The sequence below is a fragment of the Hemiscyllium ocellatum genome, chromosome 12 (assembly GCF_020745735.1).
Source record: "Hemiscyllium ocellatum isolate sHemOce1 chromosome 12, sHemOce1.pat.X.cur, whole genome shotgun sequence".
In the NCBI taxonomy this organism is placed as follows: domain Eukaryota; kingdom Metazoa; phylum Chordata; class Chondrichthyes; order Orectolobiformes; family Hemiscylliidae; genus Hemiscyllium; species Hemiscyllium ocellatum.
Window position 1 is genome coordinate 76,212,051 of NC_083412.1, and position 27,002 is coordinate 76,239,052.

Genomic DNA, 27,002 nt, shown 5'->3' on the forward strand with positions numbered 1-27,002 from the left:
CTTTCCAAATGTGAGTAAATCCTTTCCTAAGAATCTTGTCCTATGATTTCCCTTTCACTGCTGTTAGGCCCATCAGCCTATCATTTCATGGATTATCGCCATTGCCCTTCTTGAATAAAGAAACAACATTGTCTGTTCTCCAGTCATCTGGGACCTCATCTGTGACAAAAGAGGATACAAAGATCTCTGTGAAGTCCTCTGAAATCACCTTGCTTGCCTCCCACAGTATCTTGTGATCGCATTAAGTCCTAGACTTATCCATCTTAATCTTTTTCATGACACTTGACTACTTCTCCTTAATAGTGAATTGCCCTAGAATGTCAACATATCCCTCCATATTCTTACCATCATCCATTTTCTTCTCCTTGGTGAATGAATTGCAAAGTACTCATTAAACAGCTCACCCACGTCTCCTGGCTCTACTTATAAATTCTCTCCTTTGTCCTAGAGTCAACCCATCATTTTCCTAGTTACTCTCTTGCTCCTAATATATGTATAAAATGTTATATGATTCTCCTTAATCCTATTCCCCAAGGACAGTTCATGGCCCCTTTTAGGCTTCATTATCCCTTGTTTAGGTTCTTTCTTACTTCCTTTATATTCTTCAATGGCCTTGTCTGATTTCAGTTTTCTTAATCTTACGTTTGCCACCTTTTTCTTGTTGACAAAACTTTCAATATCTCTTATCAACCAGGGTTTTGAAATATTATCATCCTTACTTTTCATCTTCACAGCAGTATGTTGGTCCTGAATTCTGATCTTTAAAAAAACTCCCATATATCAGATGTGAATTTACCCTCAAACAATCCCAATTCTAATTTTTCTAGTTCCTTTTAATGTGGTTGTAATTGGTCTTCCCCCAACTGAGATCTTTCACCTGTGGACCAGACTTATCCTTATCCATAACTATCTTAAAACTTACAGGATTATGATCACTGTTCCCAAAATAGTTCCTCACTGAAACTTTGGTTACCTGGCCAGGTTCATTCCCCAACATAAGGTCAAGTATGGCCCCTTCCCTAGTTGGAAAATCTATATTTCAATAAAGCTTCCTGGATGCATTTAACAAGTTCTGCCCCTTCTAAGCTCTAGCACCAAAGAAATCCCAGACAATATGGGGGAAATTAAGATCACCCACTACAACAACCATGCTGTGTTTACTACCTGTTCCTTTATGGGAAGGCCTATTGTCTAACCCCTTCATAATCATCATAGAATCCCTACAGTGTGGAAACAGGCCATTTGGCCCAACAACTCTCCACCGACCCTCTGAAGAATAACCCACCCAGACCCATTCCCCTACCAACCTACACATCGCAGAACACTCTGAACAATTTAGTATGGCCAATTCACCTAACCTACACATCTTTTGTGATTGAGGGAGGAAACCCACACAGACACAGGGAAAAATATGCAAACACCACACAGACAGTCGCCCAAGGCTGGAATTGAACCCAGGTCCCCGGCACTGTGAGGCAGCAGTGCTGACCACTGAGCCACCATGGCACTCTGTCTTATTTCTGAGTTCTACTCTTACAGCCTTGCTGGATGAGCCCTCCAAGATGTCCTCTCTTAGTGCAGTGTGACATTCTCCTTAATCAATAAATAAACTCCCCATCTCTTTTGCATCGCTCTCTGTCATACCTGATATGCGAATGAGTTGGGTTCACCAGTAAGATAATCACAGAGGGCAAATGAAGATGTTCAACATAATATACAGGTGAAATAAAGGGTTTACTTAGTTCAACACAATTCTACCAGCAGGTTGAAAATAAATATTTGCTTAAAGATTGAAAACGGGCTGCATACTACTCCCAACAGTGAACTGGGACCAACCAGTGTTCACAATATCAGATACAGAGATCTAGGATACAGTCAAGAAGAATTTGCCTGAATTAGAAATCAAGGCTAATGCAAAAAATAAAACACTTGGCTCAACAAAGCAGCTGCATTTGACAAAAATTCATGAGGACATCAAGGACCTTCCAGATAATGTCATGATTGACTATCTGGTTCAGCAGGAACAAAATCCTCAGTGAACGAAATGCAAGATCCTCCAGTGCAGAGAGACCTTGCGATCCACACAAGTTTAAAAACAGAACAAGGGCTTAAGCAAAAGACCTACTAACCATCTAGGTCTGAAAAAAGTGTCCTGGGAGAATTGTGAAACTGCCTGAATTTGTAAAATCAGTGTCTTAATGGGAGATGCTGTGTAAGCTAATTGTTCTGAGAGCTTTAATGTTGGAGATTGCACTGAGCTCTAGTCAATCTAATGATAGTGTATCTGTTTAGGTTTAATTAAGACAGATCAGATTAGGATCTCATGCAGTGAAGACATATCCATAGATATTCTCGTGGACATTTGAACTAATTTGTTCAAATGTGTCATGACTTCTGGGGCAGGTAGGTCTGGAATCCAAGACTTCTAAACCAGAAGTAGGTACATGCCAACAGCCTTCAGCTAGTTTGCTCAGCAGAGCAAAATATATCAAACTAGCTAAATAGCTTGTACTTAATTGCAATAAACTAAGAGAAGAGCCACCTCTAGTTTAGACTCAATATATTTGATTATACATTAAATATACCCAGTCAAGAAAAGAGGATTGGTGACAACATCCTTCTACACACAAATACCACGAAGGTCAATGAAGGATTTCTAAGGACTTAATGCAAATCATACCACCCATCTCTGACTATTCAGTGTATCCCACCTCCATCACTCACCCCAAAGCATAATATCCACATTCTCTTACTCTCTGAGCAAGGTTCACCATGGAAGTCCTTATCAGAATCCCTTGATTATAATTGACCTTGCCATCCGGTGAGCTTATACTCCAATCTTTTGCTGTGGCCTGACTGTATGGCTGGAATGGTAGCTCTTGCAATTTCTACTTTTCTCCCTATTGATGAAGGGAACCAACACCATTGGGAATATTACTATCCAGTCAAATATGTAGCTCACGTAACCTCCTACCCTTTCCTTGGAAACAATTTATTAGCCAGCCCTACCTTCTAATGTAGGTCTCCTGAAAGAAAGTTGCAGTAGTTATTGTCTATGAGTGTACGCTTAGCCTGCCATAACTGAAAGTCAGATATTTTTGAAAGCGACAGTGAAAGATAGGTACGAAGCTGACATCGATAGAAACAAACAACAAGATTCACAGCTGGCCTTGGAGAAACCTGTGTGGGGGAGCTCACTGCAGGGGAGCAGCTCAGTGGATACTTTTAAAGTGTAACCTTCCTGTTTTTTTAAAAAATCCACAACAGTGAATAGAGTGGGTTCATTTTTTGTTATTAGTTTTTACTGAGATCTGTCTCTTGAGTAAACATTAAAAATATAAAACATAAGTATTAAGCTAGCCTGGAGCAATGTTTCTTAGAGCAGTTAGATGTTTATTTTCTGGGATGATACATTGTTAAAGTGCAAAGATGGCCTTTAGTAGAGTAATGTGCTCTTCCGGTCAGATGTGGAAGATTAGGGAGAGTTTCCATGTTATTGATGATTATGTCTGCAGGAAGTGTGTTCAGCTGTGAATCTTATCGGATCGCATGGATCGGTTGGAGTGGCAGTTAGAGGCAATAAAGAATTTACAGGAACTACAGGGTATGATGAATGGCAGTTGCAAGGAGGGAAATAAACTGAAGATACACTCAGGTAGGTGGGTTATCTCCAGGAAAGGTAGGAGAGGGAGGCAGGTAGTGCAGGAGTCTCTTGTGGCTCTCCACATCTCAAACAAGTATGCTGTTTTAGAGAATATAAGGGCTGGTGGACTCCCAAGAGAATGTAGCACAAACAACTAGGTTTTCAGTACCAAGGCTGGCCCTAATGTAGCAAGGGGTACGTCAGGTTCCAAGTGATCAATTGTGATAGTGGACGCTCTGGTCACAGGCACAGACAGACCTTTCTAGCTGACAGCAAGACATCAGAATGGTATGTGGCCTCCCTGGAACCAGGATCAAAGACATCTCAGAGAGGGTCCGAAATATTCTCAAAGGGGAGAAGGGCCAGCAGGATGTCTTTCTTTTTAAAGATAACAACATCAAATTACTTCATAGAGGTGTACAGTATGGAAACAGTCCCTTCAATCTAACTTGTCCATTCCAACCAGATATCCTAATCTAGATCATAGAATTCCTACATTGTGATAACAGGTCCATCGGCCCAACAAGTCCACACCGACCCTTTGAGCAGTATCCCACTCAAACCCATTCCCCTACCTATTACTGTATATTTATCCCTAACTAACACAACCCTGAACACTATGGGCATTTTAGCATGGCCAATTCACCTAATCAGCACATCTTGAAATTGTGGCAGAAAACTAGAGCATCCAGAGGAAACTCACACAGATACGAGGAGAATGTGCAAACTCCACACAGTTGCGTGAGGCTGGAATCAAACCCAGGTCCCTGGCACTGTGAGGCAGCAGTGCTAACCACTGAGCCACTGTGCCACCCCAAATGTGTTATTGTGCACATGGGAACTAATGACACAGGAAGTGAAAAGATGAAATTATGAGGCGAGAATATAGTATGTTAGTCAAGAAGTTAAAAAGTAGACCCTCGAGGGTAGTAATATTTGGATTATTCCCGATGCTACAAGCTTGTGAGGATAGGAGTAGGAGGATAGAGCAGATGAATGTGTGGTTGAGGAACTGGTGCAAGGGAGAAGGGTCCATATTTTTGGATCATTGGAATCTCTTCTGGGGTAGATTTGACCTGTACAGGAAGGATAGATTGCACCTGAATTGGAAGGGAACAAATATACGGGCAGGGAGATTTGCTAGAGTTGCTTGGGAGGATTTAAACTAGGAAGGTGGGGAGAAGGGTTTGGGACCCAGGGAGTTAGTGAGGAAAGAGATCAGTTGGAGACTGATACAGTTGGGAAAATGAATAAGTCAACAGTTAGGGCAGGCAGGAACAAAGCAAAGAACAAGGTGGGACTGATAAATTAAACTTCATTTATTTCAATGCAAGAGGCCTAACAGGTAAGGCAGATGAACTCAGGAAATAGCTGGGAATATGGGACTGGGATATCATGGCAATTACAGAGATGTGGCTCAGGGATGGGCAAGACTGACAGGTTAATGTTTAAGGGTATAGATGGCATTAGAAGGATCGAAAGGGGGACAAGAGGAGAAGTGGTGTTTTTGATTAGGGATAACATTACGTCTGTAACATAGGAAGGATATTCCTGGAAATATGTCCAGGGATGTTATTTGGGCAGAACTGAGAAATAAGAAAGGGATTATCATCTTCTTGGGATTGCACTATACACCTCCCAGTCGTCAGTGGAAAATTGAGAAACAAATTTGTAAGGAGGTCTCAGTTATCTGTAAAAATAATAGGGTGGTTATGGTACAGGATTTTAAATTTCGAAACATAGACTGGGACTGCCATATGTTAAGGGATTGGATGTGGATAAATTTGTTACGTGTGTACAAGAAAACTTTCTGATTCAATATTTGGATGTATCTACTAGAGAAGATGCAAAACTTGACCTACTCTTGGGAAATTAGGCAGGGCAGGTGGCTGAAGTCTCCATGGGGGAACACTTTAGGACCAGTGACCATAATTCTACTGATTTTAAAATAGTGATAGAAAAGGAGAGACTGGATCAAAAAGTTGAAGCTCTAAATTGGAGAAAGGCCAATTTTAATGACATTAGGTAATAACTTTCAAAAGTTGTTTGGGAGTGGATGTTCACAGGTAAAGGGACAGCTGGAAAATGGGAAGTCTTCAAAACTAAGATAACACGAGTCCAAAGACAGTATGTTCCTATTAGGGTGAAGGGCAAGGCTGGTAAGTGTAGGGAATGCAGAATGCAAGAGAAACTGAGGGTTTTGGTTAAGATAAAGAAGAAAGCATATGTCAGGTTTAAACAGCAGAAATCGAAATGAATCCCTAGAAGATTATAAATGCAGTCAGAGTATAATTAACAGGGAAATAAGGAAGTCAAAAAGGGGACTTGAGATAGTTTTGGCAAATAGGATTAAGGACAATCCAAAGGGATTCTACAAATATTTAAGGACAAAAGGGTAACAAGGGAGAGAATAAGACCCGTTAAAATGAGCAAAGTGGCCTATGTGTGGAACTACAGAAGATGGGGGAGATACTAAACAACTATTTTGAATTAGTGTCTACTGTGGAGAAGAATGTGCAATACAGAGAACATAGGGAAATAAATAAAAACATCTTGACAAAATATCCATTTTACAGAGGAGGAGGTGCTGGATGTCTTAAAATACATAAAGGTGGATAAATGCCCGTGACCCCCTGATCAGGTGTACATAAGAACTCTGTGGGAATCTAGGGAAGTGATTGCTGGGCCCCTTGCTGAGATATTTGTATCATCGATAGTCACAGGAGAGGTGCCAGAAGACTGGAGGTTAGCTAACATGGTGCCACTGGTTAAGAAAGATGGTAAGGATAAACCATGGAACAATAGATCGGTGAGCCTGACATCAATGGTGGGTAAGTTGGTGGAGGGAATCCTGAGGGACAGGATTTGAATGTATTTGGAAAGGCAAGGTCTGATTAGGGATAGTCAACATGGCTTTGTGTATGGGAATTCATGTCTTACTAACTTGATTGAGTTTTTTGGAGAAATAACAAAGAGGATTGATGAGGGCAGAGCAGCAGATGTGAACCTACATGGACTTCTGTAAGGCATTCAACAAAGGTCCTCATGGGAGACTGGCTAGTAAGGTTAGATCACACAGAATACAGGGAGAACTAGCCATTTGCACACAGAACTGGCTCAAAGGTAGAAGACTGTAGTGGCGAAGGGTTGCTTTTCAGACTGGAGACCTATGACCAGTGGTGTGTCACAAGGATTGGTGCTGGGTCCACTGCTTTTCATCATTTATATAAATGATTTGAATGTGAACATAGGAAATATAGTTATTAAGTTTGCAGATGACACCCAAATTGGCGGTGTAGTGGACAGCGAGGAAGGTTACCTTAGAGTCAATGAGATCTTGATCAGATGAGTCAATGGGACAAAAAGCTGCAGATATCGTTTAATTCAAATAAATGTGAGGTGCTGCATTTTGAAAAGGTAAATCAGGGCAGGACGTATACATTTAATAGTATTAAGTCCTGTGGAGTGTTGCTGAACAAAGAGACATTGGAGGGCAGGTTCATAGTTCCTGGAAAATGAAGTTGCAGGTAGTTAGGATAATGAAGAAGGCATTTAGAATGCTTTCCTTGATTGGTCAGTGCTTTGAGTATCAGAGTTAGGAAGTCATGTTGAGGCAGTACTGCACATTTGTTAGGCCACTATTGAAATACTATGGGAAATTCTGGTCTCCTTCCTATTGGAAAGTTGTTGTGAAATTTGAAAGGGTTCAGAAAAGATTTACAAGAATGTTGCCAGGGTTGGAGGATTTTAGCCAAAGGGAAAGGCAGAATAGGCTGGGGCTGTTTTCCTTGGAGTGTTGGAGGCTGAGGGGTGACCTTATAGAGGTTGATAAAATCATGAGGCGTATGATTAGGGTAAATAGACAAAGTCTTTTCCCCAGAGAGTCCAAAATTAGAGGGCACAGGTCTAAGGTGAGAGAGGAAAGATGTTAAAGGGAACTAAGGGGCAGCTTTTTCACGCAGAGACTGGTGCATATATAGAATAAGCTGCCAGAAGAAGTGATGGAGGCTGGTACAATTACAACATTTAAAGGCATTGGGCTGGGTATATGAATAGGAAGGGTTTAGAGGGATATGAGCCAAATTCTGACAAATGGTACTAGATTTATTTAGGATACCTGGTTGGCATGGACAAGTTGGACTGAAGGGTCTGTTTCTCTGCTGTACATCTCTATGTACAAGGCTGTAGTATATGAATATGAGACACGAGCCCTGTGTGATAGTGTGTAGTGCACCAAGTCTCACACAAACCAGTGGTTTTCTGTATATGTTACATGACGATGCGTTTAGTGGCCTTGACCATCCATGTGAAGTCATTAAACATCTTGTAGTATTGCTTCCAGGTCCTTGGGGTCTGACATTGTGCACTGCCCTTCCTTATTCACTAATTCTGCAAAGTGCACAAAGTGCTGTCAGTCTCAAGTAGAATATAAACAAACAAGGAAAGCAAGTAGTTCGCTTGGCCCTTTGATCCTGCTCCACTACTCAATAAAGCTATGGCTAATCTCATTTTAATCTCAACTGTACATTCTCGCCAATCCCTGCTTATCTTTCAACCCCTTGATAATCATTAATCTATCTGTATCTGCCTTAAAAGTATATAAAGATTCTGCATCCACTACTTTTGAGGAAGGAAATTCCAAAGACTTACAGCCCTTTGAGAGAAAGAAAATGTTTCCTCATCTCTGTCTTAAATAGGTGACATGTTATTTTTAAACTATGATCCCTAGTTCTGGATTTTCTCACAAGAGGAAATATCCTTTTAACTTTCACCCGGTCAAGTCATAGAGTAATAGAGATGTACAGCATGGAAACAGGCCCTTCGGTCCAACCTGTCCATGTTGACCAGATATCCCAACCCAATCTAATCCCACCTGCCAGCACCCGGCCCATATCCCTCCAAACCCTTCCTATTCATATACCCATCCAAATACCTCTTAATGTTGCAATTGTACAAGCCTCCACCACATTTCTGGCAGCTCATTCCATACATGTACCACCCTCTGTGTGAAAAACTTGCCCCTTAGGTCTCTTTTATATCTTTCCCCTCTCACCCTAAACCTATGCCCTCTAGTTCTGGACTCCCTGACCCCAGGGAAAAAACTTCGTCTATTTATCGCATCCATGCCCCTCATAATTTTGTAAACCTCTATAAGGCCACCCCTCAGCCTCCGACCCTCCAGGGAAAACAGCCCCAGCCTGTTCAGCCTCTCCCTATAGCTCAGATCCTCCAACCCTGGCAACATCCTTGTAAATCTTTTCTGAACCCTTTCAAGTTTCACAATATCTTTCGAATAGGAAGGACATCAGAATTGCACGCAATATTCCAACAGTGGCCTAACCAATGTCCTGTACAGCCACAACATGACGTCCCAACTCCTGTACTCAATACTCTGACCAATAAAGGAAATCTTACCAAACGCCTTCTTCACTATCCTATCTACCGGTGACTCCACTTCCAAAGAGCTATGAACCTGCACTCCAAGGTCTCTTTGTTCAGCAACACTCCCTAGGACCTTACCATTAAGTGTATAAGTCCTGCTAAGATTTGCTTTCCCAAAATGCAGCACCTCGCATTTATCTGAATTAAACTCCATCTGCCACTTCTTAGCCCATTGGCCCATCTGGTCCAGATCCTGTTGTAATCTGAGGTAACCCTCTTTGCTGTCTACTATACCTCCAATTTTGGTGTCATCTGCAAACTTACTAACTGTACCTCTTATACTCGCATCCAAATCATTTATGTAAAGTCCTGTCAGGATCTTATGTATTTCAATAAAGTCACTTCTGACTCTTCTAAATTCCAGGTCTGTGTGGGTAACAAATGCTGACTCCTATGCTCAAAAAATGTTGCAGGCAGATTTTTTAGCCCAGGATGATTAACTAAAAGCAACAGAAACTACAACACAAAAGCAAAAAGATAATTACATGAAACAAAACAAATGCAGTTTCACTTTCAACTCCAACATTAAAATGAAATCATTTAGTCAAAACGGCAGAACAATATCTGCTTAGATTTTATAAGGTCGTGATGTAGAGAGAAGCAAATTAAATTTTCGGAGGTGTTTAATAGATGCTGTATTCTATTATTTGGCTAGGAGATGTCATTTTCGATGAATAGTTTGAGTGAAATCCATAAAAATGTTTCATAAATGTTATTCTGTGCTAAATTTCTCAAAGCTAATCTTATATCTGTTTTATATTGTTCTTGAATCAAAGGAAATAAACAACTGTAATGTGTGAACAAAAGGCAATGAAGCCACAGCACCATGCTACACTAGCAACAGTGTTTTTTGGAAATCACTAGCTTAACTCTCACATTTGCTTTATATTGATATATTTTTGGAGACAGGACTGGCAGAAATTCGTGCAGGCTGTGGCATTATCCTTCTAGTTCTGCCTCATGCCTAGATGCCAACATCAAAGGTAGCAGGTGCAGAAACTACCAATCATCAGGACACCTGCAACTGCACAAACAGGATGAAGACTGACAAATAACCAGTCCTGCATCAACCTCTGCTGCTCAATGGCCCCAAGCAAACCCAGGGAGTGCCACAATAGTCACAGATATCTGGGCACATTTCAGGTCCAATGGAGGCTCCAGCATTAATCTCTAGCATTAATCTCATTCTCATCCAGATACTGACAGACTTTCCACACTTCGCCAGCATTTTCAGATTTAGCATTCTACATCCTCCTTTAAGCATGTTAGGGATAGTCAACATTGCTTCGCGAGTGGAAAATCATGTCTCACTAATGTGTGTTTTGAGAAGTAAGGAAGACAATTGATAAAGCCAGAGTGGTGATCATGATCTATATGGAATTCAGTAAGGTGTTCAACAGGGTTCTTCATGTTAGACTAGTTAGCAAAGATCACACAGAATACAGGGAGAGATAATCATTTGGGTACAGAACTGACTCAATGGTAGAAGTCAGAGGATGGTGGTGGAGGGTTGCTTTTCAGACTGGACCAGTGAAGCGCCACAAGAATCGGTGCTGGGTCCACTGCTTTTCATCATTTATACAAATGATTGGCATGTGAACATAGGAGGTATAGTTACTAAGTTTGCAGATGACACCAAAATTGTAGGTGGAGTGGACAATGAAGCAGGTTACCTCAGATTACAACAGGTTCTTGATCAGAATGGGCCAATGGGCAAATGGAGTTCAATTTAGATAAATGTGAGGTGATGCATTTTGGGAAAGCAAATCTTAGCAGGACTTATACACTTAATGATAAGGCCTGGGCAGTGTTGCTAAACAAAGACCTTGGAGTGCAGGTTCATAGCTCCTTGACAGTGAAGTTGCAGCTAGAGAGAATAGTGAAGGTGGCATTTGGTATGCTTTCCTTTATTGATCAGACTATTGAGGAAAGAAAAAGAGTTCAGAAAAGATTTACAAGGATGTTGCCAAGGTTGGAAGATTTAAGCTATATGGAGAGGTTGAATAGGCTGGGGCTGCTTTTCCTTAAGCATTGGATGCTGAGGGGTGACCTTATAGAGGTTTACAAAATCATGAGGGGCATGGATAGGGTAAGTAGCCAAACTCTTTTTCATGGGGTGGGGGAGTCCAGAACTAGAGGGCATGGCTTTAGGGGGAGGGGAGAAAAATTTAAAAGGGACCTAAGGGGCAACATTTTCATGCAAAAGGTGTTGCATGTATGGAACGAGCTGCCAGAGGAAGAGATGGAGGCTGGTACAATTACTTCATTTAAAAGGTATCTGGATGGGTATCCAATAAGCAGGGTTTAGAGGGATATGGGCCAATTGCAGGCAAATCGGACTAGGTTAGGGTGGGATATCTGGTCAGTGGGGACGATTTGGACCAAAGCGTCTGTTTCCGTGCTGTACATCTCAATGACTCTATAGGGTGGAGATGATTTCTGGTCATGTGATGTTCAAATTCTTATTGCCTATAGGCTTCTATAGAATTGACTATTTTGGGAAGGTACAAAGTGTTAATTAATCCATTTTATGAGTGTAAACTAGATGAAAGTGCATTTACCTATAAAATGAAAGATGCATTAGCTGACAATCACCTCCTAAATACACACACAACAGAGCGGAGACAGAAGCAACCCAAGAAGGGTAATCATAGGTCTTCACTACATTAGTTCTACCCAGTTTTATCAAATTATCCCCAGGATAGATTGCTCAATCTTACTTTTTAAAATTCATTCACAGGAGGTGGGCATCACTGGCTGGGCTAGGAGTTATTGCCCAGAGTGCATTTAAGAGTCAACCACATTGCTGTGGGTCTGAAGTCACATGTAGGCCAGACCAGATCAGATAAAGGTGGTAGTCCCCTTCTGTAAAGAGCCTGAGTGAACCAGATGGGTTTTTCCAACACTTAACAACAGCCATCATTTATTGAATTCAAATTCCACCATCTGTCATGGCAGGATTTGAACCAGAGTCCCCAGAACATTACCTGGGTCCCTGGATTAACAATCCATTGATAATAGCACTAGGCCATCACCTCCCTTGGCCGATCTCTATAAGTCTAAAGAATACAAATTTCTTAATTTAGTAGGGATAAGGTAACTGTATACCTGTTCAGCAATTTTAGAAAAGGTTAATAAAAAGTGGTATTGCACCACTTTTTACAGATTGCTAGAAATGTATATCAAATCAGTTACCTTCCTACTGAATTATTATTATCAAAAATTTCAGTCGTGATGTTATGAAGTATCATCAAAATGTCAGTTGGTTTTGGCTGCTTTCTCCAAAGAATTCTCCAATCAATTTGGTTGGATAGGTGGCCAAAAATCTGCAAGTTGTCTTCCCGATCTTGCCTCCAACAGAATTTCAAAATTGGAACTAGTGTCAATGAGGTCACTATTTGCAGTACCTTTTTACCTATTGCTATTCATGAACTAGTCACTTGCAAGGCAACCTAAACACACGGTCTCCAAGTGTGTAAACCATAATATATTCTATTAATGTAGTTATGATGAGGTATTATAGACCAATATATCTTGAGACTGTGCAGAAGTTCTTTTGGATAATGTTTTGGACCCAACAATCTTCAACTATTTAATCAATGATGTATCCTCCAACACAAGGTCAGAAGTTAAGATGGTTGCATATGACTGCACTGCATTTAACATAATTAACTATCGCTGGGTAATCCAAGATGGAGGACCGGAAAAATTTCTGACTGTAAGAGCTGCTCCTTTTTTTGAGACATTTTAGGTGTTGGAGGTGATTTCCTTAGGTCTCTTTTACATCTTTCCCCTCTCACCCTAAACCTATGCCCTCTAGTTCTGGATTCCCCGACCCCAGAGAAAAGTCTTTGCCTATTTATCCTATTATGCCCCTCAATTTTGTAAACCTCTAGAAAGGTCACCCCTCAGCCTCCGACGCTCCAGGAAAAACAGCCTCAGCTTGTTCAGCCTCTCCCTGTAGCTCAGATCCTCCAATCCTAGCAACATCTTTGTAAATCTTTTCTGATCCCTTTCAAGTTTCACAACATCTTTCCGATAGGAAGGAGACCAGAATTGCACGCAATATTCCAACAGTGGCCTAACCAATGTCCTGTACAGCCGCAACATGGCGTCCCAACTCCTGTACTCAATACATTGGCCAATAAAGGAAAGCATACCAAACGCCTTCTTCACTATCCTATCGACCTGCGACTCCACTTTCAAGGAGCTATGAACCTGCACTCCAAGGTCTCTTTGTTCATCAACACTCCCTAGGACTTTAACATTAAATGTAAAAGTCCTGCTAAGATTTGCTTTCCCAAAATGCAGTGCCTAGCATTTATCCAAATTAAATTCCATCAGCCACTTCTCAGCCCATTGGCCCATCTGGTCCACATCCTGTTGTAATCTGAGGTAATTCTCTTCGCTGTCCACTACACCTCCAATTTTGGTGTCATCTGCAAACTTACTAACTGTGCCTCTTATGCTCGTATCCAAATCATTTATGTAAATGACAAAAATGAGAGGGCCCAGCACCGCTCCTTGTGGCACTCCACTGGTCACAGGCCTCCAGTCTGAAAAACAACCCTCCACCACCACCCTCTGTCTTCTACCTTTGAGCCAGTTCTGTGTCCAAATGGCTAGTTCTCCCTGTATTCCATGATATCTAACTTCGCTAATCAGTCTCCCATGGGGAACCTTGTCGTACACCTTACTGAAGTCCATATAGATCACATCTACTGCTCTGCTCTCATCAATCCTCTTTGTTAATTCTTCAAAAAACTCAATCAAGTTTGTGAGACATGATTTCCCATGTACACAACCATGTTGACTATCCCAACAAAAGCAACCTGCCTGACTGGCACACCATCCATCACCATACACATTGACCTATAGATGGTGCATGCTGCTGGCATTATGTGGCGGTTATGGAAGGAGTCATTCTGTAATAACGAGTGTTTCGTCAATTCACTGTAATGCGATTGACAAATTGGGGACGTTGATTCTAAAGCGCAGACTTTTAAAACCTGTGTTGGCTGTAACACAATTACATTGCCAACATCTTAAGTGCTGTGCCTAAAGCATGATTTTTCTATACAGCAGGATTATACAGGAACGCAACCATCTCGTTATAAAAGAACTGACTGTATTAAATGAACTGCAGCAACTCGCAGAGGTTCCTTCATCACCTTCCAAACCTGCAACTCCTGCCCCCAGAAAAACAATGAAAGCACATGCAAGGGCAGCCAAATTTATAGATGACATTAAAATAGGTGGGAAAATAAGTTGCAATGGAGAAAAAAAATTACAGGCAAATATGATCAGAACATAGAACATTACAGCAGAGTACTGGCACTTTTGTTCCATAGGTCAGCACAACATCGAGGGCCAATCTGAAGCCCATCTAAAGTCTGGTTGAAGATTTGTAGCTCGGGTGTCCGTTGTTGTGGTACTGTTCGCCGAGCTGGAAGTTTTTGCTGCAAACGTTTCGTTCCCTGGCTAGGGAACATCATCAGTGCTATTGGAGCCTCCTGTGAAGCGCTGCTTTGATGTTTCTTCCGGTATTTATAGTGGTTTGTTCTTGCCGCTTCGGGTGTCAGTTTCAGCTGTAGTAGTTTGTATGTGGGGTCCAGGTCGATGTGTCTGTTGATGGATTTTCTTGCCGCTTCCGGGTGTCAGTTTCAGCTGTAGTGGTTTGTATATGGGGTCCAGGTCCATGTGTCTGTTAATGGAGTTTGTGGATGAATGCCATGCCTCTATGAATTCCCTGGCTGTTCTCTGTCTGGCTTGTCCTATGATGGTAGTGTTTTCCCAGTCAAATTCATGTTCCTGGTTGTCTGAGTGTATGGCTACTAGGGATAGCTGGTCGTGTCGTTTTGTGGCTAGCTGATGTTCATGGATGCGGATTGTTAGCTGTCTTCCTGTTTGTCCTATATAGTGTTTTGTGCAGTCCTTGCCAAATATGATCAGAACATAGAACATTACAGCAGAGTACTGGCACTTTTGTTCCATAGGTCAGCACAACATCGAGGGCCAATCTGAAGCCCATCTAAAGTCTGGTTGAAGATTTGTAGCTCGGGTGTCCGTTGTTGTGGTACTGTTCGCCGAGCTGGAAGTTTTTGCTGCAAACGTTTCGTTCCCTGGCTAGGGAACATCATCAGTGCTATTGGAGCCTCCTGTGAAGCGCTGCTTTGATGTTTCTTCCGGTATTTATAGTGGTTTGTTCTTGCCGCTTCCGGGTGTCAGTTTCAGCTGTAGTAGTTTGTATGTGGGGTCCAGGTCGATGTGTCTGTTGATGGATTTTCTTGCCGCTTCCGGGTGTCAGTTTCAGCTGTACGTTAGTTTGGCTCGTGCTGGCTATTGGGTCCTTTGTTCTAGTGAGTTGTTGTCTGAGTGTGGAAGTTGGCTTGTGTGCTGTTATGAGTCCTAAGGGTTGCAGTAGTCTGGCTGTCCGTTCTGAGACGCTCCTGACGTATGGTAGTGTGGCTAGTCCTTTTGGTTGTGGCATGTCCTCGTTCCGTGGTCTATCTCTTAGGCATCTGGTGATAAAGTTGCATGGGTATCCGTTTTTGGCGAACACCTTGTATAGGTGTTCCTCTTCCTCTTTTCGCAGTTCTGGTGTACTGCAGTGTGTTGTGGCTGTTTTGAATAGTGTCCTGATGCAGCTTCGTTTGTGTGTGTTGGGGTGATTACTTTCATAGTTTAGGACTTGGTCTGTGTGCGTTGGTTTCCTGTGTACCCTTGTGGTGAATTCTCCATTGGGTGTTCTCTCTACTAACACGTCTAGGAATGGGAGTTGGCTATCCTTTTCCTCTTCTCTCGTGAATCGTATTCCTGTGAGTGTGGTGTTGGTGATTCGGTGTGTTTTTTCTATTTCTGTGTTTTTGATGATTACAAAAGGTGTCATCGAAGTATCTGATCCAGAGTTTGGATTGGATTTGTGGTAGGGCTGTATGTTCTAACCTTTGCATAACTGCCTCTGCTATGAGTCCCGAGATTGGTGATCCCATGGGTGTTCCGTTGATTTGTTCGTATATCTGATTGTTGAATGTAAAGTGTGTGGTAAGGCACAGGTCTAGTAGTTTAAGTATGCCGTCCTTGTTGATAGGTTCGGCCTCTTGTGTTCTGTTATGTATGTCCAGTAGGTTGGCTATTGTTTCTCTGGCTAGGAACGAAACGTTTGCAGCAAAAACTTCCAGCTCGACGAACAGAACACAACAATGAAGCCCATCTAACCTACAATATTCCATTTTCCTCCATGTGTTTATCCAATGGCCATTTAAATGCCCTTAGAGTTGGCGAGTCTACTATTGTTGCAGTCAGGGCATTCCACGGTCCCCACTACTGAGTAAAGAAACTACCTCTGGCATCTGTCCTATGTCTATCACCCCTGAATTTAAAGTTATGTCCCCTCGTGCTAACCATCATCATCATCATCATCGGAGGAAAAACATTCTCACTGTCCACCGATCTAACCCACTGATTATCTGTTACATCTCAATTAAATCACCTCTCAACCTTCTCTCTAACGAAAATAGCCTCAAGTCCCTCAGCCTTTCCTCATAAGACCTTTCCACCATACCAGGCAACATCACAGTAAATCTTCTCGGAACCCTTTCCAAAGCTTCCACATCCTTCCTTTCATGTAGTGACCAGAACTGTGCCAGTGAATTTGGCAGAATTAAGTTTAACCTAAGTGTGAAGTTATCCATTTTGTCAAAAATCACATGACACCAAGATATAGTCTGAAAGTTAGCATTTTTAAATAAATCTGTTGGACGATAACCTGGTGTCGTGAGATTTTTGACCTTGTCCACCCAGTCCAACAGTGGTACCTCCACCTCATGGTTATCGATTTTGGTCAGAAGAATTGAAAGACAGCTTATTACCCAAGTTATAGTGCTTCAATGCGGAGGTGTCTTTGTTCATTAAATGCAGAAAATGAGTATACGGATACAGCAGATTATTAAAAAGACAAATGGATACTTAGCATTTATTAGTGAAGTAAGGGTATTATAGTATTGCTTATCATGTTGGTCCCCTTATTTGGAGGAGGAACATAGTTGTGTTGGAGGCAGTTTAGGGAAGGTTCATGAGATTGATTCCAGAGATTAGGGACTTGCCTACGAAGAGAGATTGAGCAGTTTAGGCCTATATTCTCACTGGAGTTTTAAAAGAGAGTAGACCTAACTGAGATATCTAAGTTAGCTATTAAAAGGGGATTGACAATGTAGATGCAGAGCACATGTTTCCTGTTGTGGAACAATCAAGAATGAGAGGTCATAGTTTTAGGATAAGAGGTAGCAGATTTAAAAAAGGTAAATTATGAATCTGTGGAATTCATTATGCCAAAAAGTGTGCTGGATGCCAGGACACCGTGTAAATTTAAGAAGGAGATAGATTTTTAGTTAGAAATGTGTTGAATAGACTGAGTAGGCAAATAGAATTGAGATCAGCCATGATCATTAAGTGGCAGAGCAAGCTCAAAGGGCTGAATTGTCTACTCCTAGTTCTAACTTTCTACTAAGTACACACGAAGACCATCACCGACAAATTTCACTTCAAGTCATGTAAACTTCCTGACTTGGAACTATATCATAATTCCTTCATCACTGAAAATCCCTCCCCAACGGTACAATGATATATTTAAACCCCAAGGACTGTTCAAGCCAGCCACTTCTCCAGGGCAACAAATACTGGCCATTGCAATGACACTCCCAACTCAGGATTGAATTTTTAAAATCCATCATTTAAAAAAAATGATACTTTATGACACAAAAGGTGGTCTCTTCTTATTTCCAGGTTCTGGGTTTTAAAAATTGTAACTAGAAGTCTATTCATTAGGCCTTTCTTTTAAAAAAAAGCTCAGCTGAGGAAATGGGGTTGTGCACTAGTTGGAAAGGGAACTGTTGGAAGTGAACAGAAGTTCTCCTGGAGAGAATCAGAAGCCTGGTAGATTTTTATTGATGAGACTCAGTTGAATCTGGTCAGTCAGAAAGCAGGAGCTTTCTGACAGCACAACCATGTGACGTTGAGCATCTTTTAACAAGACACTTGGTCAGCAGTAAGGTCATGCTGGGTGGGAGTGGGAGAGGTGGGGTTGGAACAATTCTGGTTCTTCAAACCACTTGAAAAGTTTGTTTTCGAAGTTATTTCTGCAGTACTCACTACACTTGCCCCTCTCTTTCTCACCCCACAAACAAGGAACAAATAGCTATTCATTTGACAGGCAAGGCTTAGGTGTCAGTTTAGACCCATTTGGGTCCTACAGGTACACATCCAGTCAGGCAGCATCCGAGGAGCAGGAGAATTGATGTTTCAAGCATAAGCCCTTCATCAGAGTCAGTTCATTCCTGATGAAGAGCTTATGCTCAAAATGTCAATTCTCCTGCTTCTTGGACAGGAAGACCGGCTGTGCTTTTCCATCACCACACTCTTACAGTCAGATCTCCAGCATTTGCAGTCCTCACTTTCTCCTATGGGTGCACCACGGAATACAGTCATAGACTCAGAGATGTATATCATGGAAACAGACCCTTTGGTCCAATTCGTCCATGCTGACCAGATATCCCAACCTAATCTAGTCCCACTTGCTAGTACCAAGCCCATAACTCTCCACACCCTTCCTATTCACTTACCCATCCAGATGGCCTTTAACAGCAGAGAATGTTGAATAATGTTTAATAATTGGCAGGAACCTGAACTGTCCATAAAATGTGCAACAGATTAAAACCAGGTATAGAGCAAAAACAAAAATGCAGCAGTTCCATTTTAACTTCTCTCTGCACTGTTCACATTGAGTAGGAAGGTTAAACTTATCCTGATTCTGTAGAACACTGAAAAACAACAGCCTTTTGTACAATTACCTGAAATTCGCATTAATGGCATTGTTGCAATGAAAAAGATTGATTTCACTTCTCCTAACTTCAAAGGTATTCCAAAGTGCTTTAGCAGTTAACAAAGCTCTTTTGAAGCATAGTAATTATGATCTCAACTGATGTAATACTGACAAAAGAAATCCTAGAATGAAACTCACCTTGACAGACATCGACACTTAAAAAAGTCATGAGGTTAATTACTTAAAACATTGACAAGACTCTGCCAGTGTACTTCCAAAGAATAAAATACTTACTAAACAAAAGCATTAACTGCATTCCATTGGATAAAAGGGTTGAAAGCTTTCATTACAAATGCCAGAAAAGGATTCAAACTCACTTCCTTTCGTTTCAGCAATATCCTCACAAACATCAGACCCGAGTGAAGATTTACCAGATTCGCTACACCAAATCATCTTGCTCAGACTGGTGAATGGCAAAGTGGGCAGTTTCAAAAAACAGAGCTGACACTTAGCCCAAGTCCAAGAATAGCACATGCAGCAACCAGTTTCCTTTTGGATGATTTTTTTGATATCTCAACTAAATACTTGTTGTTCAGTTGGCTTTTCTTCCAAGAGACCCAAACAAAACTGCAAACTAAATTTGCTATTTCTTTATTGGTAGTAAAACAGTTTCCTAAATTCAATTCCAGCAGTCTTGCAGGACTCTCTAGACCATACATTCATTGATGGACTCCATTCTGGATTTTTGGGCTGTGTCCCTCAACTCCTTTAAGTAGCAAAGGATACTTTTTCCTAACTTTTGCTCAATGCACTAAACTACTAATCCTCATCTCTTTAATTCAAGCTTGTAAAACCTCACTAAAAAATGTACACAGAGTAGTCTCCAGACTCCTCTGCACCAAATCACAAAAAACTCAAAAATACTGTTGGAATATTGCGTGCAATTCTGGTCTCCTTCCTATTGGAAAGGTATTGTGAAACTTGAAAGGGTTCAGAAAAGATTTCCAAGGATTTGAGCTATTGGAAGAGGCTGAACAGGCTGGGGCTGTTTTCCCTGGGGCGTCGGAGGCTGAGGGGTGACCTTATAGAGATTTACAAAATTATGAGGGGCATGAATAGGGTAAATAGGCAAAGCCTTTTCCCTGGGGTGGGAAGTCCAGAACTAGAGGGCATAGGTTTAGGGTGAGATGGGAAAGATATAAAGAGACCTAAGGGGCAACTTTTTCACGCAGAGGGTGGTACGTGTATGGGATGAGCTGCCAGAGGAAGTGGTGGAGGCTGGTACAATTGCAACATTTAAGAGGCATTTGGATGGGTATATGAATAGGAAGGGTTTGGAAGGATAAGGGCCGGGTGCTGGCAGGTGGGACTAGATTGGGTTGGGATATCTGCTCGGCATGGACAGGTTGGATCGAAGGGTCTGTTTCCATACTGTACATCTCTATGACTCTAAAAGCTAAACCATGCCTCAATCTCCTTAACACAAAATATAAAAGCAAACTTCATTTAAACAATTACTAGGAATAATGTATAAGTGGAAGGAAGCAAGGGCATAAAACAAATATGGCCACAAGGAACAATAAGTAAAATAAGTGTGCAAGTATATGTTTAGCATTTTGGATAATTCTATTGAATAAACTTGCCTTTTAATGTAATTTGTGATGTAGATAAAATATAATTCTGGTTTTGATTCTTTCAGACCTATTTTTCCTCAAAATGGGAGACAGCACTATTACACAAGAATGATCTATTAACACAGATGTTTTATTGGCCACTTCAAGTAGACTACTATAATCAGATTGGACAAAATGAATTTTCTATAATATCAGGACAAGCAGATCAGAAAACAAAGTAACATATAACTAAAACATACAAAAGCAGAATAAACTTGCCCAATTAATGATCTTAGGCCAATAATTTAAGCCTTAGTAAAAACCAAAAGAACTGCGGATAGATGCTGTAAATCAGACAAAAAAAAAAGCCAGGAATTGCTGGAAAAGCTGAGCTGGTCTGGCAGCATCTGTGGAGAGAAATCAGAGTTAATGGAACTGCTGAGGAAGGGGTCACTCAACCTGAAATATTAACTCTGATTTCTCTGTGACAGATGCTGCCAAACCAGCTCAGCTTTTTCAATTTAAGCCTTGAATCTGATCAAGTAAAATAGCATGTTATTTGTAAATTCATGAGCCCTGATGAAATCACAAGACATGAAAAAGGAAGAAATCAGAATGACTCAGTTTATTACATTCAGTAAGTAACACAGCTTGATATCTAAGTAGGAAAAGTTATTGACTTTTAGTAACAGTGAAATAATTAACATTTCAGCCAGGTACCATTCAATAGATCAGTAAATCCAAAAGGTGAAAAAAGCACATGAGACGTTGCTGCAGAAATAATGCCACTTATAATTTTTACTGTAATTTTATTTCACTGATTCTAGAGTATAAAATCTTTGAATCTCCACTTATCCTGTACTGAAAATAAATAATTTCCACTTTGCCCATTGCAATTTTTTTTTATATATCAATACAAACTGTGTCTCTAATGTTGCTCGAAAAAAGGACATCACATCTAAATATAAAGGAAACATTCTTTGAGAAACACATTAGCATTTTAGTCAAAAATTGACTTCGACTTTCAAAGTTATTGTTATAAAAAGATAGTTCACATGCTTTTAAAAAAAATGACAAACATATGATATATAAAAAAATTCTGTAACGATGGCACAATTGATTGCAACTGAAGTCTGCACCAAGGCAGAATGTACACCACAATCAAAGACTTTTAATGAATGGCTGAGATATGACTCTTTTTACCGTAGCCTTTCAATGAATACAGCTCAAAATCTGTTGCTCATTTTCTGTTCAGGATGTCATTAAAAACTGGTTTTGTAAACTCCAATGGCAGCTGAAAAGGTAGTTAACCAAAAGATAACACTGTACATACTTTTATGGAGCTCAATTGTGTACACTGTTTAAAAGTGATCAAATTATTCTGGAAACAATTCTAACACAAAGAACAAAAAAAATGATTATATAGTCACTGTGTTAAGCTCAATGTTGCACGTATCTTCAATATTTTACAGAAGAAAATTAAAAATCTTCTAATTTTAGGTTAAACGGGGGCATTCCTGATTGTCTGAATTAATGGACCCAGTCTTTGGGATTCCTCAGGACCTCCATAATTTCTGCCTCGCTCGTGCCCTTGGCTGGACTATGCATGTATTCCCACCTGCAAGACAGAAGCAAACATGGACCATGAATTAATCCTAACATTGAAAAAGAATCTCAGCAATATAATCAAACTTTGTGCCTTCATTGTATCAATGTACATAGGTATGGTTGAACCAGCAGTTACTCACGACCCAGAACTCATACAGCTAGTGAAAGAACCTGCCAGGGTTAAACCCTCCCCAGTTGTTTGATCACAAGTTGTTGTCTCAAATGACAAGATGCTGAAAGTGAGATATGGCAACACCCCTGCAGGTGTGCCTTTTTATTCAGATTGAAGGATTATGAAATGGACTGTATCTAGTCTGGACGAGGAAACAGTATGAAATCGATTCCAAATCAGGTGCATCAAGAAAAATTAATAGATAAGAGATGAAATTGGACTAAGTTGGGAAAAAAAATGACAAGTTAACTACCATTATTTCAGCAGGGATTTTAAAACCAATATTGCAAAAAAAAAGTGTGACAAATGGGATTAAAAGTACAATTTCTTGCTCTTAGATTGTGACTGAATCTCTCTCTGTTAATGGTGGCTTAAATGCTAAATCAAAACATACGAAATCTTGATCCTTGCATTCTTTTATTTTCTTACTATTAAAGTATCCAAAATGGCACCAAGATCATGGCAAAATTGAAAATGCTTTTCAGTGTTCTTGTTGTAAGATACAGGTGATAATCAAATCGTTCATAAATCATTCATTCACATGTTCTTTTGATTTTCTGGATTTGTTTTTGATTCCTTGCCTGGCCTACATATCACACTGAAATTCAATTGCAGTTTGCTTTCCAATTAGAAATCAGATATCCATCGGAGACCTTATTTGTCTGGCCCCTCCACTGACAAAAACAGCATATTACTGTCATATCAGCAAAGCTGGAGAACACGAGTTAACCATTAGATAAAAGCAACTTGAAGTCCTCAATGCAAAGAGGACATGAGGGAAAGTACCAAAAAGTGAAAAAAAAAGAGAGGCTACATGGCATTGCTAGCAAAAGGAAACCTATTTGGACTATATTATTGGATGTATTTTGAAGAATGGGATTTCAGAGTTAGAAATGTAAAGACCATATTTCACTTGAGCCTATCAAATAGAATAGTGGTTACACATGTTTATGGACTAGGCCAGACCCCCTCAAAACATTAAGTAGGCAAGACCCTGACTTTGCTAGCTGTTTTAAGCAGGTGCAGAGCGGATATTCCCGAAGAGATGCAGCTGGTCAACCACTTTGTTTTAAACAAAACTGAATTTATTTGCAAGATTACTGAAAGAAACACAAGCAAAAGAGAACAGCATACTAAATAACTCAGCCTGTCCGAAAATCCAGTAGATTATCCCAACGTAATGATGCTATTCTGGATGTAGGTTTGATCACCGAGCTGGAAGGTTCATTTTCGGATGCTTTGTCACCACACTAGGTAATGTCTTCAGCGAGCCTCCTGAGGCTCAGTGAAGATGTTACCTGGTATGGTGATGAAATCTCCGAAAATGAACCTCCCAGCTCAGCGAGCAAACCTACACCCAGAACCTCAACCTGAGCTACAAATCTTCTCAAATCTCGTCAATGATGCTGTTCCAAATAATTACAACAATCCCCATACACCGCTTGGCACAAAAGATACAATCAAACCCAGGGTCTTACAGGAGAGATGTCAGAGAGAGGGAGAATCAGCCTGGACCTGCTTCTCTGGGTCCAGCAGCTTTACAACTTTCAGTGAACAGACAGACTGCTAAAAAAAAAATCAAATCAAACCAGAGGAAAGCTGCACTGGGAGAACTGTCCCCTCCCCTTTCATTCTATAAGTGTTTTTTTTTCCCCAAAAACTTGAAAGCCTTTTTTCCTGAGGCAGTATCTGTGAGCTATAATCAAATTGGCCCTAAACCCATCCAAGCCCAGACTTTTCAGAACCTGTGTTTTTTTTTTGCTACCCTCTGAAATAAAAACCAAGGACAACATAACTTTGTTAAAGGGGCAGCTTTGTCCCAGACTGTAGGGAATAATAGCAATGCTGGTATACATTTGTTTAATATCGTAGCTAATAATTCAAAATAATTATTTCTAAGAATTTAATATAAATTATGCTATGATGATTAATTAAATACTGTATAACTTCACTTAATCCATCAGTATCACTCAAACCACTTAGCTTAATTAATGTCACATTTCAGTATAAAACCAAAAAGTAAATGCACAGATAATGGTGAAACTGTGAGATTATCTTGCTGGCCCCTTACCTAGCAGTCAGTGGGAGAGACATCAGAATACTTTCTATCCTAGATCCTGGAGTTGCAAGACCAAATTTTGTTCCTCGATCGTAAACTAAATTGAACTCTACATATCTGAAAGAGAAATCACAAAGAAATAAAAGAGAGCCCACACTGTTAGCAAGGACGGCTGAACAGCTAGTATCATTTACGTCATGGTCAGGAGAACAGAAAGTGTAGGAAATACTCAGCAGGTCTGGAAACATCAGACAGAGAAACAGAGTTAATGTTTCAGATGAAGGAGCCCTGACTGAAAACATTAACTGTTTCAGTCCACAGATGTTGTCTGATCTGTTGCATATTTCCAACATTTTGTTTTAACGTTAAATTTCCAGCATCCGAAATATTTTGCTTTTATGTGTCATGGTAATGCCAGATTGCAGCAAAATGTAAAACTAGTTTTATCTTGGCGTAAATGTAACAGAACCAGAATCTATGATAATGCATGGTAAATCTATAACAAGTGTGCTGAAAATAAACAAGCATTAGTTTGAACTATTTCTTTCTGCCTCTCTGCTTTCACTGCAGATAGATGAGACTAAGATTTGAAACAATCCTATTATTAGAGTTCCAGATTAAGTAATGAGTTGAGTAAATTCAAACTGTCTGTGGATCTTGGAAAATAGCAATGTGAAACTTTGCTTAAATGATTGACAAATAGTGCCACCTATTGGAATATTTTGTAGCTTTCCCTTTAGGACTGAATATAATAGAACAACTGTGCACAAGACAGAAAAGATCTACAGTATTATGAAGAAAAACAGAGAAGGCATAGAGAGGAGGGTTATGTGCCACAGAGCACATTGTAGACCATGGTCAGGTTGGATTGTGCCAAACAAAATGCTTTTCAGCAGAGATTAAACTGGCTTTTGCAACAATGTCCCCGCTTCCAAAAACAGGAATTGCTGGACAAACTCAGCAGGTCTGGCAGCATCTGTGGGAAAAGAGCAGAGTTAACATTTTGAATTCTAACAAAGGGTCACTGGTCTCAAAATGCAAACTCTGCTTTCTCTCCACAGATGCTATTGGATCTGCTGAGTTTCTCCACCCATTCCTTTTTATGATTCAAATCTCCAGCATCTGCAGATCTTTGCTTTATTTTGATGTTCTTTCTATGATTGCTGCATGGCAGCTTAAGATACATGCAGGCTGTTCATAAGTTGTTCCTTTTAAAATAGGACTTGTATTTGTATAACGCCTTCCATCACAACCAGGTGTCTCAAAGCTCTTTTCCCTCAAGTACATTTTGAAGGTGCAGTCACTGTGGAAAAGCAGGAAATATGGCAGACAACAATGTCCTATCATTATCAACGTGATAATGACCAGGTAATTGATGGTGACTGAAGACTAAATATTATCCAGGATACTGGGGATAACACCCCAGCATCTCTTTAAAATACTGCCATGGAATACTCTATCAACCAGAGAGACCAGGTAGAACTTGGTACTTCTGCAGCATTCCCTGAGGTACCACATATTTGGATTAATTTGATTCTTGCTCCAAAGCAAGTTTACAGAGGTCAACGTTTTCACGTCTTGTTGGTTGTTTACACTGAAATAACCCTAATCACCACCAAATTCCAGGATTAATGCACTGTTTCTCTATGGAGGAGATGCATAAAGTTGCAAACAGGACATTCTCTTCACACCCATCTTGAGCAGGTGCTTGTTTTACCAGCTATCAAGTAGCACTGGATACTTATGATTCAACCACACCCACACCCTCCCCAACGAATCGGTCTTGTTTTTTTTTCATCCTAGCTTTTGTTTCATTTTTATCTGCCATTGTTCCTTCTCACACATTTGAAATCCATTTGGAAACACTATTAAAATAACTAAAACCTATACGTGCCACCAGAAGCAACCACTTATAATCAAGTGCTCATCCCTTTAAATATGGCCTGGGGCAGACTTTGCAACGTTCTCCAAATGGCTGCTTTCTGATTAGTAGGTAATCATGTAAATTGCATGATTGTTTAGTTTTATACCAGCATGAGAAGGAATAGACTAAAACTTTGTAGAAGCACAGAAGTCAGTCCTTATTATGCAAGAACTGTTTAAAATTAATGTCAATTAAACTTCAAGGCTGCTGATGGGACTCAATGAATTGTAAACAGAAATGGAATATTAACTCCTTACATTATGGGAAATGGCACATATTATCAACCACTAAAAAAACTTTGGAAAGCTCTCACAATCAGCAATTTATTTTTGAACTGCTAACACATTTCCAAAAGGATAAAATGTTCATTATTAACTAGGCCTCAACTATTGGCCAGATGTAGTTCAAGTCACATTAAACTTCTGCACAATACATTTACCAGAGATTGAGCAGTTAACTAGGAAGATTAATGGAATTTTGCCCTTACTTTCAACAGGGTGAAAGAATAAGAGCAGTGAAGTCTTATTGGTGAGACCACATCTGGAGTACAGTGAGTAGTTTTAGTCCCTTTATTTAAGGAAATATCTCATTTCACTGGAGGCAGTTCAGAGAAGGTTTTTTTCAGGGAGGAGAGATATCCTGGTATGGAGAGATTGTCTTATGAGCTAAGGTTAAACAAGTTGGGACTCTACTCACTGGAGTTTAGCTGAATGACTGAGAG

At 40.4% G+C, this 27,002-nt stretch overlaps 1 protein-coding gene across 2 annotated transcripts in view; it reads right to left on the minus strand.

Moving 5' to 3' along the window:
• Positions 1-20,738: 20,738 nt before the first annotated feature.
• cpox (coproporphyrinogen oxidase) overlaps positions 20,739-27,002 on the minus strand; it is a 28,841-nt gene continuing 22,577 nt past the window's right edge. Inside the window, exons 6-7 of one of the 2 annotated variants that reach the window (XM_060833727.1) lie at positions 24,370-24,474; positions 20,739-22,136 (exon numbers count right to left, since the gene is read on the minus strand). In XM_060833727.1, coding sequence (XP_060689710.1) covers positions 22,049-22,136; positions 24,370-24,474 — 193 coding nt within the window. In that variant the 3' untranslated portion in view covers positions 20,739-22,048. The remainder of the gene's footprint in view (positions 22,137-24,369; positions 24,475-27,002) is intronic. The other variant, XM_060833726.1, reaches the window with a different exon arrangement.